The 16432-nt window shown below is 43.8% G+C and overlaps 1 protein-coding gene across 1 annotated transcript in view; it reads left to right on the top strand.

Annotated features, from left to right (window-relative positions):
• The window catches only part of DNAH14 (dynein axonemal heavy chain 14), a 463650-nt gene extending 449212 nt beyond the window's left edge, over window positions 1-14438 (top strand). Inside the window, exons 82-86 of the mRNA XM_034947740.3 lie at window positions 3528-3640; window positions 4907-5046; window positions 7462-7622; window positions 13677-13823; window positions 14206-14438. Coding sequence (XP_034803631.2) covers window positions 3528-3640; window positions 4907-5046; window positions 7462-7622; window positions 13677-13823; window positions 14206-14421 — 777 coding nt within the window. The 3' untranslated portion in view covers window positions 14422-14438. The remainder of the gene's footprint in view (window positions 1-3527; window positions 3641-4906; window positions 5047-7461; window positions 7623-13676; window positions 13824-14205) is intronic.
• The last annotated feature ends 1994 nt before the right edge of the window (window positions 14439-16432 follow it).

Raw genomic sequence — 16432 nt, 5'->3', positions numbered from 1 at the left:
AGAAAAAGAGGGAATCCTCCCTAATTCATTTTATGAGGCCAACATCATCCTGATACCAAAGCCTGGCAGAGACGCAAATAAAAAAGAGAATTTTAGACCAATATCCCCGATGAACATAGATGCAAAAATCCTCAATAAAATACTGGCAAACCGAATCCAGCAGCACATCAAAAAGCTTATCCACTATGATCAAGTTGGCTTCCTCCGTGGGATGCAGGGGTGGTTCAACATACACAAATCAATAAACGTAATCCATCATGTAAACAGAACCAAAGACAAAAACCACATGATTATCTCAATAGATGCAGAAAAGGCCTTCGAAAAAATTCAACAGCTCTTCATGCTAAACACTCTCAATAAACTAGGTATTGACGGGATGTATCTCAAAATAATAAGAGCTATTTATGACAAACCCACAGCCAATATCATACTGAATGGGCAAAAACTGGAAGCATTCCCTTTGAAAACTGGCACAAGACAGGGATGCCCTCTCTCACCACTCCTATTCAACATAGTTTTGGAAGTTTTGGCCAGCGCAGTCAGGCAAGAGAAAGAAATAAAGGGTATTCAATTAGGAAAAGAGGAAGTCAAATTGTCCCTGTTTGCAGATGACATGATTGTATATCTAGAAAACCCCATTGTCTCAGCCCAAAATCTCCTTAACCTGATAAGCAACTTCAGCAAAGTCTCAGGATACCAAATCAATGTGCAAAAATCACAAGCATTCCTATACACCAATAACAGACAAACAGAGAGCCAAATCATGAGTGAACTCCCATTCACAATTGCTTCAAAGAGAATAAAATACTTAGGAATTCAACTTACAAGGGATGTGAAGGACCTCTTCAAGGAGAACTACAAACCACTGCTCAACAACATAAAAGAGGACACAAACAAATGCAGGAACATTCCATGCTCATGGATAGGAAGAATCAATATTGTGAAAATGGCCATACTACCCAAGGTAATTTATAGATTCAATACCATCCCCATCAAGCTACCAATGACTTTCTTCACAGAATTGGAAAAAACTACTTTAAAGTTCATATGGAACCAAAAAAGAGCCCACATTGCCAAGACAATCCTAAGCCAAAAGAACAAAGCTGGAGGCATCACGCTACCTGACTTCAAACTATGCTACAAGGCTACAGTAACCAAAACAGCATGGTACTGGTACCAAAACAGAGATATAGACCAATGGAACAGAACAGAGCCCTCAGAAATAATGCCGCATATCTACAACCATCTGATCTTTGAGAAACCTGACAAAAACAAGAAATGGGGAAACGATTCCCTATTTAATAAATGGTGCTGGGAAAACTGGCTAGCCATATGTAGAAAGCTGAAACTGGATCCCTTCCTTACACCTGGTATAAAAATTAATTCAAGATAGATTAAAGACTTAAATGTTAGACCTAAAACCATGAAAACTCTAGAAGAAAACCTAGGCAATACTATTCAGGACATAGGCATGGGCAAGGACTTCATGACTAAAACACCAAAAGCAATGGCAACAAAAGCCAAAATTGACAAATGGGATCTAATTAAACTAAAGAGCTTCTGCACAGCAAAAGAAACTACCATCAGATTGAAAAGGCAACCTACGGAATGGGAGAAAATTTTTACAATCTACCCATCTGACAAAGGGCTAATATCCAGAATCTACAAAGAACATAAACAAATTTAAAAGAAAAAAATCAAACAACCCTATTAAAAAGTGGGCAAAAGATATGAACAGACACTTCTCAAAAGAAGACATTTATGCAGCCAACAGACACATGAAAAAATGCTCATCATCACTGGCCATCAGAGAAATGCAAATCAAAACCACAATGGGATACCATCTCACACCAGTTAGAATGGCAATCATTAAAAAGTCAGGAAACAACAGGTGCTGGAGAGGATGTGGAGAAATAGGAACGCTTTTACACTGTTGGTGGGACTGTAAACTAGTTCAATCATTGTGGAAGACAGTGTGGCGATTCCTCAGGTATCTAGAACTAGAAATACCATTTGACCCAGCCATCCCAGTATTGGGCATATATCCAAAGGATTATAAAGCATGCTGCTATAATATAAAGACACATGCACATGTATGTTTATTGCAGCACTATTCACAATAGCAAAGACCTGGAACCAACCCAAATGTCCATCAATGATAGACTGGATTAAGAAAATGTGGCACATATACACCATGGAATACTATGCAGCCATAACAAATGGTGAGTTCATGTCCTTTGTAGGGACATGGATGAAGCTGGAAACCATCATTCTCAGCAAACTATTGCAAGGACAGAAAACCAAACACCGCATATTCTCACTCATAGGTGGGAACTGAACAATGAGAACACTTGGACACAGGGTGGGGAACATCACACACTGGGGCCTGTCGTGTGTCGGGGGGAGGGGGGAGGGATAGCATTAGGAGATATACATAATGTAAATGACGAGTTAACAGGTGCAACTCACCAACATGGCACATGTATACATATGTACCAAACCTGCACGTTGTGCACATGTACCCTAGAACTTAAAGTATAATAATAAATAAATAAATAAGAAAAGCAATGGGACAAGAGCACGGGCTGCAAAGCGAGCGCTTGGTGTCATCAGCCTAGACAGAGCCATGGATTAAATCTGGGAGAGGGAATATAAAGTAGCAAGAGAAGAGGGCTGAAGGGATTCCAGGCAACACCAGCCTCGAGGGAGGGAAGAAAAGGTGCCAATGAATGAGACCTAAAAAGAAGTAGTTGGAGAATTCAAGAGAAAGCCAGGATGGAGTCTAGTCACAGAAGCCTAGGGGAGAAAGCAGGAGGAAGTAATGAGCTCTGTCAAAAGCTGCAGAGGATACAGGTGCAGGGAGTGAGGCTTGAATATGGAAAATAGAAGGTCGCTTGTGATTTCTAATGAAGACTCCAGAAGAGGGGACAGTAAACAAAAGAAGAAAGGGGCTAGAGGGCTGCAAGGGTCTCCTCCTCCCCACTTGCAACAAACAGGTAGGATTGAGTGTTGGGTTGTTTGTGTAGTTAAGATGGAAGGGAGCGTTAATAAACAGGGCTGGAGAATGGAAAGCTGAATCCACAAGGGGCAGGGGCAGGGGCAGCTGGGCTCAGAACTGGAAGGCAAAGGTAGGTAAGGGAGTAGACAGTGGCTGGCATTTATAGAACTTTGTATAGGGGAAGGCCAGGAAGCTGAAATTGCTCACACCTAATAGCATGTGAAGGTAATCTCCCCAGAGAGGAGGAAAGGAGGTGAGGAAATGAAAAGATTTGAGAAGAGTGATAAAAGCCTTCAGCCAGGATGGAAGCTTCCAAGCGTTTTATCCAAAGCACTGTTAAGACAATGTTGTTTTGCCCTGGTAACAAGGTTTAGACTTTGCATTATATGCTTTCAGTTGGAAAAGGACATCCTCCTGCCAAGTTATTTCTCCCTGGCAATTGAGTCTATTACCAAGGTTTGCAGAAATGTTCCTAATGACCCCCAAGACAAGGGAAAAAAATGATGTGACTGTCTTTAAATCCCAACAGAAACACGCCTACAGATCTTGTAAGCCACTGAGTTCCTGGATTGATGATCTCATCCAGCGACTGAATTTCTTCAATACTTGGGCCAAAGTGGCTTATACTGCAATACAGCGTCGGTATGGATAAAAGATGCTTTACATTTCTTCCTTATTTTTGCTTAAAGCCCAAAGGTTTATGACATCATTTCCCATGCTTGGTCTCCTTGGGTTCTCACAGTAATGTGTGAATTAAGCAAGGGAGGGATTCTTATCTTCTGTTTGAGCTGAGAAAGTGGGAACCTAAGATGTTGGGTCCTGAGTAAGCTCCCTCCACTCCAAGAGACAGTTATGACTACAACATAGTACATTTCTCTTTCCTAAGAAATGCACAGGGTGAAATGTGAAAGGAAATAATTAGTTACATGTAATTTTTTTTTTTTTTTTGAGACAAGAGTCTCCCTCTGTCACCCAGGCTGGAGTGCAGTGGCACGATCTCGGCTCACTGCAACCTCCACCTTCTGGGTTCAAGCAATTCTCCTGCCTCAGGGATTACGGGCACCTGCCACCATGCCCAGCTCATTGTTTGTATTTTTAGTAGAGAAGGGGTTTCACCATATTGGCCAGGCTGGTTTTGAACTCCTGACCTCAAGTGATCCATCTGCCTTGGCCTCCCAAAGTGCAGGGATTACAGGCATGAGCCACTGCGCCCAGCCACATGTAATTTTTAAATGTGTTTTTAGTTATAATAAAAATAGCTGGAGAAGCGTTAGAGTGGCAACATCTAGCAAGTGCCTCACAGGATGTGGAGCATTTCTCTAGGAGCTTTACTCACAGCAGCCCACTCAGTTCTCACAGCAGCCCTGTGATGTGAAGTAGGTGCTATCATTATCATCATCCCCATTTTAGAGATGAGGAAACTGAGTCCAAGGACATGAAGTGCCCAAGGCTTCACAACTAGAATATGGAAGTATTGAGATTCAAACCCAGAACTGGTTCCAAAGTCTGTGCCAGGCTGCCTCCTATACCATTTAACTATAAGTGTAGCAACAGCACTGCAGACATCTGACCCACATTTCTTTACATCCTTTGGGAGAAGTCTGTGCCTCAAAAACAACGGACAAGATTCTGCGAGGCGCAGGCAGGATTCCCACTATAATAATGACATCTGTTGTTACCCAAATCTGTTACCTTCCAGCCTTTGTGGTCCCCCTTTTCCCTCATGAGCTTAAAACCATAGCTGGCTTCCATTCAAGGGCCTGATAAAAGTCCTGCATTGGGGGAATTGAAATGAAAAGTAAAAGAAGGGCCCTGGGAGGGGAGGGACTGGAGGAAATGGCCCACATCACCCAAAGGTGTGCAATTATTATGCCCTTAACCCCCAACCTGTGGTCTGCCTTCCACTAGGTATATGAGATTTGTCACAGTTTGGAAGCAGTCTATTCCATCAACTAGCCAAAAATGCAAACACCCTGAGGATTCAGAGAACAATTTCTTTGAAGGGTTTCCTTCAAGATACTGGCTCCCAGCTTTCTTCTTTCCACAAGGTGAGCATTAGAACCAAGGTCAGCTCCAGACCTGGCCCAGGCAAGTTTGCACTCAGTCCCTCTGTCACTCACCCTTTCCTCCTCCCCTTTAGGATGACAACACCTGCGCCTCCACAGGTGCCTGGGTCTCTAGTGTGCACTAGAGCAGTCTCTTCTCCCTCCCAACCCACTTCCTTCCCTCACCCCAACCTCCTCACATGCCAAATCCACCCACCCCTATCAGATTTCACCTGCACCTTGGCAGGTCACTGTATCATCTCTCTGCCATTGCTTCTATGATGTCAAAGGTCAACATTAGCACCCAGCCCCTCCAAAGGCCGTGACAAAGGGGTGGAGACGGGCAACTTCACAAGATTGACTCTGAGCTTCAGCCATTCATTCATTTATTTCTGTAACAAGACTTGATGACTGAATGCTGGAACCTAGGGCTTACCTGCTCAACACAAACGTCCAGCAGGGAAGGCAGACATGAACTGGAGTGCATTCCAACGATGTGTGGTCGTGGGGTGGAAAGAGAGTTGTAAAGGGGCGACACTGGGCTGTGAGCTCTATGAAGGCAAGAACCAGGTCTGTTTTAACTTCTGTGGTGTCCCTAGCACCTGATACAGGCCCCAGCACACACACACAAAAAGCTCTCAATAAATATTTGAAGAATGAATGAATGGCATTCTGAATAGAATATATGAATGGATCAGTACTTGTGGAGCATAAAACAGGGGGACCTTCACTAAGAACCAGGCAAGCCCACTAAGGAAATAACATCTAGGATGTCTTGAAGCTTGCTACCAATTAAGTATTATCCAGGTGCGGACAGAGGAAGAAGAGAATAATTCGTGGAGCTTACATGGTACTTACTGGGTGCCATGCAGTGTTCTGAGGATTTTATATAAATTAAGTCATTTAAGTCTCATGACAATCTTATGAGGTTGTTCCTGTAACTATCCCTGTTTTCAGAGAGAAAACCTTAGCACAGAGAAGTTAAGAAATTTGCCCCAAGTCATATCACTAGCAAAAAGTTGAGAGTCTCATCCAAGGTCACTTCACTACTAAGTGGAATGATTCTGGGGGTGGGGGGAAACTGATAGGTGACTGAGTCAAGATTTGAACTCAGCCTGACTTAAAAAGTTGAGTGTTTCAATGACTGGACTAAGCGGGGACAGCATTCTTACTAGAGAAAACACCTTTCACACTAGGAGAAACCAAATGTTCATTATGGCCAAAACAAAAGACCCCAAAAGGGAGAATGATGCCGCTGCAAAGTTGGGCACGGCTGGCCCCCAGGGCTGTGTAAGACACACTGAGGGAGCTGACTCCATCCTGTGGCAGCAGAAACCACTGAAGTGTTCCAGGCCAGAGAGGTCATGATCCAGCAGCTATAGGAAGGAAGAAGGGTAGGGGTACATTGGAGAAGAACAAGACTGGGTCCTGGTCATATAAGGAGTCTGCAAATTAGCCAAGTGTGGTGGTGCACACCTGTAGTCCCAGCTACTCAGGAGGCTGAGGCAGGAGGATTGCTTGAGCCCAGGAGGTTGAGGCTGCAGTGAGCCATGATCGTGCCACTGTACTCCAGCCTGGGCAACAGAGCAAGACCCTGTCTTATCAATAAATAAATAAAATAAGGAGTCTGCTTTATTCTCCAGGCAAGAGCTGGTGGTGATCAGAGTAGAGCAGTGGTAGTGGGCAGAAGCAGGGAGTAGGGGGCATTTAGGAAGCAGAAGCAACTGGACTCCGTGTTTGGAAGGACAGGGGTGGGGGGAGAAGGAGGTTAAGCATGACTCCTGGGTCTCTGGCTTGGAAAGCTGGGTGGCTGCTGGCGTCATTCACTGAAATACGGAGCACAGGGAGAGGAGCAGGCTGATGGGGATCATAATGACAGGCATGGTGAGTTCGAGATGTTCTCATTTCTTTCCTACTGCACATAGCCTTTCTCCATGCACCCAGGGGGAAACATGGCCACAAGCACCTCAGCAACCCTAGAGGCAACAGAGCCTTCCTTTTCCCAGTGTCCATATGTCATTTCTTGAGGAAGACTCTGACACACTTGGTCTTGTACTTGCCCCTGGGTCCCATCTTTGTTGCCGAGAGGATGAGGTATGATCATCGGCCAAGATTGGCTCAGAAATGGAGAGGGTCTCAGAATTGACAGCCCCTCTATCCCCACAACGAATACAGGAGGGGTGCTGGCCTTGAAAAACAACCCACATTCACCAGGAGGCTCCTGCAGCTGGCCAGACCAAAGTCACCAAGGCCTGAGAGGGTGGGTGAACTGGTCCTCTGCTCCCGCCCAGCCCATCTCTTTTGTTCTCTTTTTCCTCCACTCTTCCCTTTCTTCTCCATGAGACATCATTGTTGCTAACCCCAGCAGGAGGCCCTGAGACTCACAAGGAACTTGATGGTGTGTGTTCTTCTCCAAAGCCTTTCTTGCTGCTGTGCTTCAAGACTATGGGAGGTCCCGAGGAATCGCTGTGGATGCCCTCACCTTCACCCACCATGTGATTTCCGACACCACTGACAAGGATGAGAAGTTCTCCGTATTTATGCCAAAGAAACTCAACATAGTCAGGAGAGCGTTTAAGGTACTGGAATACTTCAAGGATTAGAAACGGTGATCATTCATTCATTCATTTATTCATTCAATCAATTGTGCCCTTTACAAACCTTTACTCAGCACTTACCACATGCCAGGCACTAGACAGGCAGATCAACAAGCCCTGCTTCAAGTCCAAATGCCCTCAGACTTCATGTCTCCCACTCTCTTTCTAGGGGGGAAAAAAGATTATAAATCATGAATAAAAGATTTAAGTCAATGTAATCAACAGACTTTCTAAGTATCCCCTATTATAAATGAAGACAGAATGCTGCTGAGGTCAGCATCAAAAGGTGATATTTTAAATCAGTGGGCAAACCTGTCCTAGCTGCTCTTGGCCGAAATTCCTGCCCCCAGCAACCTACTTATTCCAGAGCTCAGCCAGGTGCTAAGTGGAAACCTACACCTACCCAGACCTCAGCGGTGCAGTGAGGGGGACCCATGGAGGCGGCTTGGGCTGAAGCAGAGCACAGAGCACCAGCTAGCCAGATGCACCGTGCACCCCAGCCCTGCCACTCCCACGCCACTGTCCCCACTGATTTGAAGGGCCACAGCTGTCATTTTCTAAATTCCAATTTGTTCTGGGAATTTATTTTTCTGCTCCAGGACTAATGCTGGGGAGGAAGGGGAGACAGGGTTGGGAGACATTGGTTTAAAGATTTAAAAAAAAAAAAAGAATGTGAAAGGATGCTCAATATCTTTAGTCAGAAAAATGCAAATCAAAATGATAATGAAATACCATTTTACACCCACTAGGTTGGCTATAACCAAAAGCATTGAAAAAATGGTAATAAATAAATAAGTACAATCATGTACCACTTAACGATGGGGATACATTCTGAGAAATGCATCGTTAAGAGTGTACTTCCACAAACCTACATGGCATAGCCCACTGCTTACCTAGGCTAAATGGGATAGCCTATTGCTGCCAGGCTACAGACCTGTACAGCATGTTACTGTATTGAACACTGCAGGCAGTGTAACACAATGATAATTTGTGTACCCAAACACATCTATACATAGAAATGCATGGATGCATTCCTCTACATCATCGCTAGGTGATAGGAATTTTTCAGCTCCGTCATAATCTTATAGGACCAGCTTGGTATATGTGGTCTGTCATTGGCACAAATGTTGTTATGGAGCTCATGATTAAATACACTGAGGGTCATACATAGCCATATGTTTAGTTTTGGTGTAGATACTGCCAAATGGTTTTTCAATGTGGTTGTACCAATCCACAGGCCCACCAGTAATGTAGAAGATTGCTCCACATCCCTGCCAACACTCGGTATTTTTAGTGTTTTAGTTTTAGTCATTCTAGTGGACGTGCAGTGATGTATCTTTTTTTTTTTTTTTTTTTTTTGAGACGGAGTCTTGCTCTGTCGCCCAGGCTGGAGTGCAGTGGCACGATCTCAGCTCACTGCAAGCTCCGCCTCCCGGGTTCACGCCATTCTCCTGCCTCAGCCTCCCAAGCAGCTGGGACTACAGGCGCCCACCACCACACCCGGCTAATATTTTTTGTATTTTTAGTAGAGACGGGGTTTCACCATGTTAGCCAGGATGGTCTCGATCTTCTGACCTCGTGATCCCCCTGCCTCCGCCTCCCAAAGTGCTGGGATTACAGGCATGAGCCACCACGCCCGGCCGCAGTGATGTATCTTTATGATTTTAAATTGCATTTCCTTGATGATTAAGTTGAGCACCTTTTAAAATGATTATTGATATTTGGATTTCCTCTTTTGTGTTTCTGTTCGAGACTGTGGACTGTTTTTGTCTTATTGATTTATAGAAGTTCTTGTGTATTCTGAATATAAGCTGTCAGGTACATGTATTGAAAGCATCTTCTCCCAGTGTGTGACTTTCCAAATCACTTTCTTAATGGTGTCTTTTGATGAACAAAAATTTTTTTGTTTTAACAAAGTCCAGTGTATCCATCTTTTATTTAGGGTTAATGCTTTTTTATGTTCTGTTTAAGAAATCTTTGCCTACCCTAAACTAAGTTCATGAAAATATTCTCCTGTTATCTTCTAGAAACTATATTGCTTTACCTTTCATTTTCTATGATCTATATATAATTGAACGCCAGGCACGGTGGCTCACACCTGTAATCCCAGCACTTTGAGAGGTCAAGGTGGGCAGATCACCTGAGATCAGGAGTTCGAGACTAGCCTGGCCAACATGGCGAAACCCCATCTCTACTAAAAATACAAAAAATTAGCCAGGTTGGGTGGTGCGCATGTGTAATCCCAGCTACTTGGGAGGCTGAGGCAGGAGTATTGCTTGAACTTGGGAGGCAGAGGTTGCAGTGAGCAGAGATCGCGCCACTGCACTCCAGCCTGGGTGACAGAGAGAGAGACTCTGTCTAAAAAAAAAAAAAAAAGGAGAATTGAGTTGTGTATGGCATGAGGTGCGATCAAAGTTCTTTTGGTTCCATATGGGTACCCACCTGACTCAGCACCATTTCTTTTTCATTGAAATGGCCCTTTCCCTACTTCAACTTTGTCATAGATCAAATAATTCTACATGCCTGGGCCTGTTTCTATTGAAATAATCAGATAGTTTTTATCGTTTATCTCACTAATATGGTGGATTACATAGAACTATCTGGAGTGTAGTTGGTTATTAAGGTATGATTCCTATATTAGGAATTTTTTAATGAAGAATGGAAGCTAAATGTGATGAGAGAGCTTTTCAGGGTTTATGGAGATTATCACATAATTTATCACTTTTATCAATATGATTTATTAAAAGATCCTAAGGTTGAATCATCTTAATTGTAATATTTTATTCAAGATTTTTGTATCAATATTTTATTTGATATTATTCTGTAGGATTAGGCCGGGCGCGGTGGCTCACACCTGTAATCCCAGCACTTTGTGAGGCTGAGGCGGGCAGATCACGAGGTCAGGAGATCGAGACCATCCTGGCTAACACGGTGAAACCCCGTCTCTACTGAAAATACAAAAATTAGCCGGGCGTAGTGGCAGGCGCCTGTAGTCCCAGCTACTCGAGAGGCTGAGGCAGGAGAATGGCGTGAACCCAGGAGGCGGAGCTTGCAGTGAGCGGAGATCGCGCCACTGCGCTCCAGCCTGCGCGACAGTGAGACTCCGTCTCAAAAAAAAAAAAAAAATTATTCTGTAGGATTGGGGCGGGGGGGCTTGGAGAGGGTGATGTTTTTAGTTTTTATTGTGCATATTATTGACGGTGGTTTCCTTATTCTAATCCTATCTGCCTTCTGTCTTTAGGGTTCTCACAGTTTCTGGTCCACTGGGGATACTTCTTGTTTTCCAGTGCTTTCATAGTTGCATTCTGGGATTTGGAGTGGGAGGAGGTGGTGGACACTCATGCTGTTTGGCCTCTGGGTCCTGGTCTTCCTCTCCTCAGCACTCATCAGACTGCACTAAGATGATTCCGAGACTACCCAGAATTAGTGAACGTTAGGAACATGTCAGAAGAAGGATGGAACTGGGAGAGTTTGTCCTACAAGGCAAAAGACTCTGAGGAGAAAAAGAAATATTGAAAAGGGTGATACATGAAGAACTAGACTCTAATTCTGCTAGAACTCCAACCAGGGGGACCTCCAAGGGGAAGACACATGCAGTTGATGTAAATTGATGAGGATGGTGGCGTGTCCTTTTATAGACAGGGAGTTCCCTGTCACCGGAGCTTTAGGAGAAATCAGGTGACCGCTTGGCAAGAGTATTGACGTGGAAGAAAGCTCAGGTTCAGATGTGTTTTCGACTGGAGGTTTATCCAACTGTTTATTTAAAATATGGGTCCAAAACTGCTCTGGCTGTTGGAAATATCGAGATGAACAACATAAGGCCTCTGCCCTCTAGAAGATCCCAATCTACCTGATAATGATGGCACTGATGCTTGCTAGCCAACACTGACTGAGTACTATGTGCTAAGCTCTTTACCTGCATTATTTAATCCTCACAAATTAGCCTCATTCTGTAGGTCAGGAAACTAAGGTTCAAAGAGGCAGATCATAAGCTTTGAACCCAAGTCTAGCTGACTCTACACCCATAGCCTAACCTCTTCCTACATAACCCATTAGACATGAAAAGGCTACCGAGAGGCAGATGTGCACCAGGGCCTTTTCTTATGACTCACAGAGGGAGCACAGGGGTATGGACTGCCCGCCTAAATTTGCTTTTTGCCTCTATCCATCTAATCAGATGTTCTCACTTATTTCTGCTTTATACAAACAACCAGCTTCCACTGAGTTGAAGTAAGATTACTTCCATTTATTCTGAGTGGCTCTTTGAAGAGTTAAATTACTCCAAAAGGGGCTGTTTACAAATTACCTACAGTTTAGATTTTTCAGAGGAAAAACCCATGTAAGCTATGACCAAGTTACACAAGTATAAATGGAAGTGACATTGTCAAATGCGTTAGATTAACTTCTTCCAAGATTGTTAGGAAAGGACAACACTAGAACAAATGCAGTACAGGAAAATTTGCATTTATATAAGTTAAGGGGAAGAGAAGTAAAAATCATTATACAAAGCAATTCCCAGTAAAATTCTTTTTTTTTTTTTTTGAGATGGAGTCTTGCTCTGTTGCCCAGGCTGGAGTGCAGTGGCGTGATCTCAGCTCACTGCAACCTCCGCCTCCCGGGTTCACGCCATTCCCCTGCCTCAGCCTCCCGAGCCCGGCTAATTTTTTGTATTTTTAGTAGAGACGGGGTTTCACCGTGTTAGCCAGGATGGTCTCGATCTCCTGACCTCATGATCCGCCCGCCTCAGCCTCCCAAAGTGCTGGGATTACAGGCGTGAGCCACCGCGCCCGGCCAAAATTCTTTTATAGAATAAGCCAAAATAGGAAGTGCTTAATATGAGTTCAGCTTGCACCTCCAGGTAGTCACATTCCAGAGTGGACAACACAGAAGGCATCACCAGGCACAGCACAGGCTGTCCCACACTGCCTCCCCTGTGTCAACAAGCTGGCCCAGGCTGCATCAAGGGAGAGCTCAGGACAGCGGTGCCCACCCCTTCTCTTCAGAGACCTGCCCCATCAGAGGAGATGGCAGAGCCCTCCAGGGTGGCCTGGTACTTGGCCACCAGCTCCTCCAGGCTGGGCATCCCTCCAGCACACCTGCAGGAGAGCATGTGGCTTCACAGGCCTACCTCAGGCACACCTGGAGTCACCTGGAATTGGAGCTGCAGGCAACTAAATTTTCTACTTCACAGACCTCATCAGAAACTCATTTTACTTAACCCTTTATCATTAAAATGTAATCCTCTATTTAACCTATATCATTCAAAAATATATGGAACCCGGCCGGGCATGGTGGCTCACACCTGTAGTCCCAGCACTTTGGGAGGCCAAGGGAGACGGATCACTTGAGGTCAGGAGTTCGAGACCAGCCTGGCCAACATGGTGAAACCCGATCTCTACTAAAAATACAAAAAATTAGGCGGGCGTGGTGGTGTGCTCCTGTAATCCCAGCTACTCAGGAGGCTGAGGTGGGAGAACCGCTGGAACCCAGGCGGTGGAGGTTGCAGTGAGCCAAGATCATGCCACTGCACTCCAGCCTAGGCAACAGAGCGAGACTCCATGTCAAAAACAAAACAAAACAAAAAAAACCCTCCTCTGCCTTTTTTACATTTCTAGAGCCTAAAACAGTAGTTATGGCCACTATGGTAAAGGTAGATGACAATGTTTGAGCACAGTGTACTCTGTCACCTTTTGTAACTGTTCTTGTTCTGTCCTAAAAAGCTCGGCTACACGATTACAATTGTAGAAATTTGCATATTTATTGTGTTTGAAGGTCTTTGTCTTCATGCTGAGGAAGGGTGTCATGGAAAAAATACATATATTTCAGTTCAGGATGATTATATAGATACACCTAAGCCTATGTCGTTTTTAAAGCACTCAGAATAGGAAAAAAAATAAGTATTCACCTTAGAACTTGGGGCAACATGCCTTAGGCAGGATGAGCCCCTCTGGATCGGTCGGCTCAATTCCAGACGGAGCCTCCAGTTGGTCGCTGCTTCTCCTGGGGATCCCTGACACCACCTCTCTTCCATCTTAGGGCTCAGCTTCCTCTCACACTGGAGTTTACATTTTTGGTTTATTCATCGAGGGGGCAAGATGGAATCATGAACAGAAAATACTGGAAGACTCGCTGCCTCTGGAGATGTGCTGTGATTTTCCCGACATATACTTTTTGCCAACAAAGGTAACCACCCTGCTATTATCCTGAAGTCCTAAACCTCTGAGCGTTCCTTCAGTAATATACAAACCACTCTTATTCCCATTCCCTACAATTTTGCAAGGGAGATGTGATAATATACTCAGACAACAAAGATTTTAAATCTCCCAAAATATTACTAAAATCTAAAGTAGATGCTATACTTACATCCCATGTTCTCAATAATATGTACTATAAAGCCATAATACTCTTTAAATTCTCCAGGTATAATTTCCACATGCTGTTACATTAACCATTTAACCTTAAATGTATCTAATTCATAACAAATCCCTCAAGCCTAGCATACAGAAAATGTGAGCTACTGATTCACTTGAACTATGCAATTTTAATGGATTTTTTTTTTTTAAAGATTTCTACCAAAACACCAAATGCTTCCAACCAGACAGATTCAGAACTCTATGCTTTTGAATGCCCAGTTTACCAGACACCCGAGAGGTCAAGAATTTTGGCAACTACCGGTTTACCAACAAACTTTTTAACATCAGTGTATTTATCAACGAAGAAACCTCCTAGTCACTGGATCACAATGCGGGTTGCATTGCTTTGTGAGAAGAATGAAAAATAAATGTCCATATCAAACCATTTTAATTTTTGACTCTAATCAGACTTACATGTTTCAAGACATTCACATGTAGTCAACACCCTTTATAAAATATTTGTGTGTTCAGCCAGACTGGGCAGGTGCAGTCTATTTCATTTGTACATGAAAACTTCAACACAGAGGGGAATCTTGCAGCTGCTTTTTATTCTAAGTACATGAGACCTGACTGTGCAATGTCCCTGTGGTTGGGCTCTAGTACAGGTCAGCACAACCCGGAATACAGCAAATTTGACTCTCCTAACAGTAAAAACCACAGCACCTGGCAGGATATCAGGGCATGCCTTTATGAACTTTTTGGTAAAAGTGATTTATAAAATTATATACAATAAACTAAATATACACATGTAGAATAGATCTTTGGAATACTTCCCCTGGCTTCTCTAAGTAAACACAGAATACTACACTGCTGACCTAGCTGCAGACTTCTGAAACAAAAGAGAAGGGCCTTCCTCTTTAAAGAAGTGCAGTCTGGGCCGGGCATGGTGGCTCACACCTGTAATCCCAGCACTTTGGGAGGCCAAGGCGGGCGGATCACCTGAGGTCAGGACTTCGAAACCAGCCTAGACAACACGACGAAACCCATCTCTACTAAAAATACACAAATTGGCTGGGCATGGTGGCGCAGGTCTGTAATCCCAGCTCAGGAGGCTGAGGCATGAGAATCACTTGAGCCTGAGAGGCAGAGGTTGCTGTCAGCTGAGACTGTGCCACTGCACTCTAGCCTAGTGACAGAGCAAGACTCTGTCTTGAAAAAAATTGCAGTCTGGCTGGGTACAGTGGCTCATGTCTGTAATCCCGGCACTTGGGGAGGCCAAGGCAAGAGGATCACTTGAGGCCAGGAATTCAAGACCAGCCTTGACAACATAATGAGACCCTGTCTTTACAAAAAATTGTTTAAAAAATTAGCCAGGCATGATGAGGCACCTTTAGTCCCAGCTACTCAGAGTCTGAGGTAGGAGGATGGCTTGAGCCCAGGAGGTTGAGGCTGCATTGAGCTATGATCACGCCACTGCACCCCAGCCTGGGCAACAAAGCAAGACCCCATCTCTTTTAAAAAAAAAAAAAAAAGTGCAATATGGTTCTGACTTCACTAGACCTCTCTGACCACTAAAAGCCAAATCCTGAGAATTTGGTAAATTCAATGTTCCTATAGGAAGAATGTTATTCTACTAATAATGGCTATCATAACTGAGCACTATGTTGAACACTAATAATTCCTATATCATCCTCAGGCCCCTCTATACTCTGTGGATGTATCAGCCAGATTTTATACATGAGGAAACCAGTGCTCAAAGAGATTAATTGCCCACACACACATTGCTAAGAGGGAGCACAGCTAGCATTTGAAGCCACATCTCACTGTCCCTTTATCATGGCAATGGTCCATGGGCAGAAAGCATAACCCATGTGTACACAAATGAAGATCCCAACAGTCCCCTCTCTCCATAGTAAGGGGGGTAGAAAAGGTGAGACTTGTACCCAGCACTAGACTCTTTTAACAGCCATGAACAAAACATGTATTTAATTGTCTAGGAAACTGTACCATCTATATTTAAGTAAATTGCACCTAGAAACACTCCACCTTGTATCTTTTGTTAAAATCCTATATTTCATCATTTGCTCCAAACAGTGCAAAACTAAACACCAAAATATAAATCATATACTTGGTATTGGTGCATATTCTGACACACCTACATTTTGCAATGTAATGTCACAATGTAACATCGCAGCAGGAAGAATTGAGAAGTGAAGCTGTCTGATCTCATCTCACAATTCAGGCTTAGAGTCAACTGGAAATCCAAACAAGCACTAAAGCATGGTCAGCAGGCACAGTACATGTGTGTGTCTCTCACACACGTACTGTCTTTCAAATGCACAGATGCTTCTGTGATTCATACAAATGCATTTGAAAGTATGACTGGATCTACAATAGTTTTAGCATTTCTGTATTTTCTCAAACAGCAAATACTAAACA

Source organism: Pan paniscus, chromosome 1 (assembly GCF_029289425.2).
Source record: "Pan paniscus chromosome 1, NHGRI_mPanPan1-v2.0_pri, whole genome shotgun sequence".
Lineage (NCBI taxonomy): Eukaryota > Metazoa > Chordata > Mammalia > Primates > Hominidae > Pan > Pan paniscus.
Note: the sequence above shows the minus strand (reverse complement) of the source record. Positions and strands in the feature narration are given on the sequence as shown.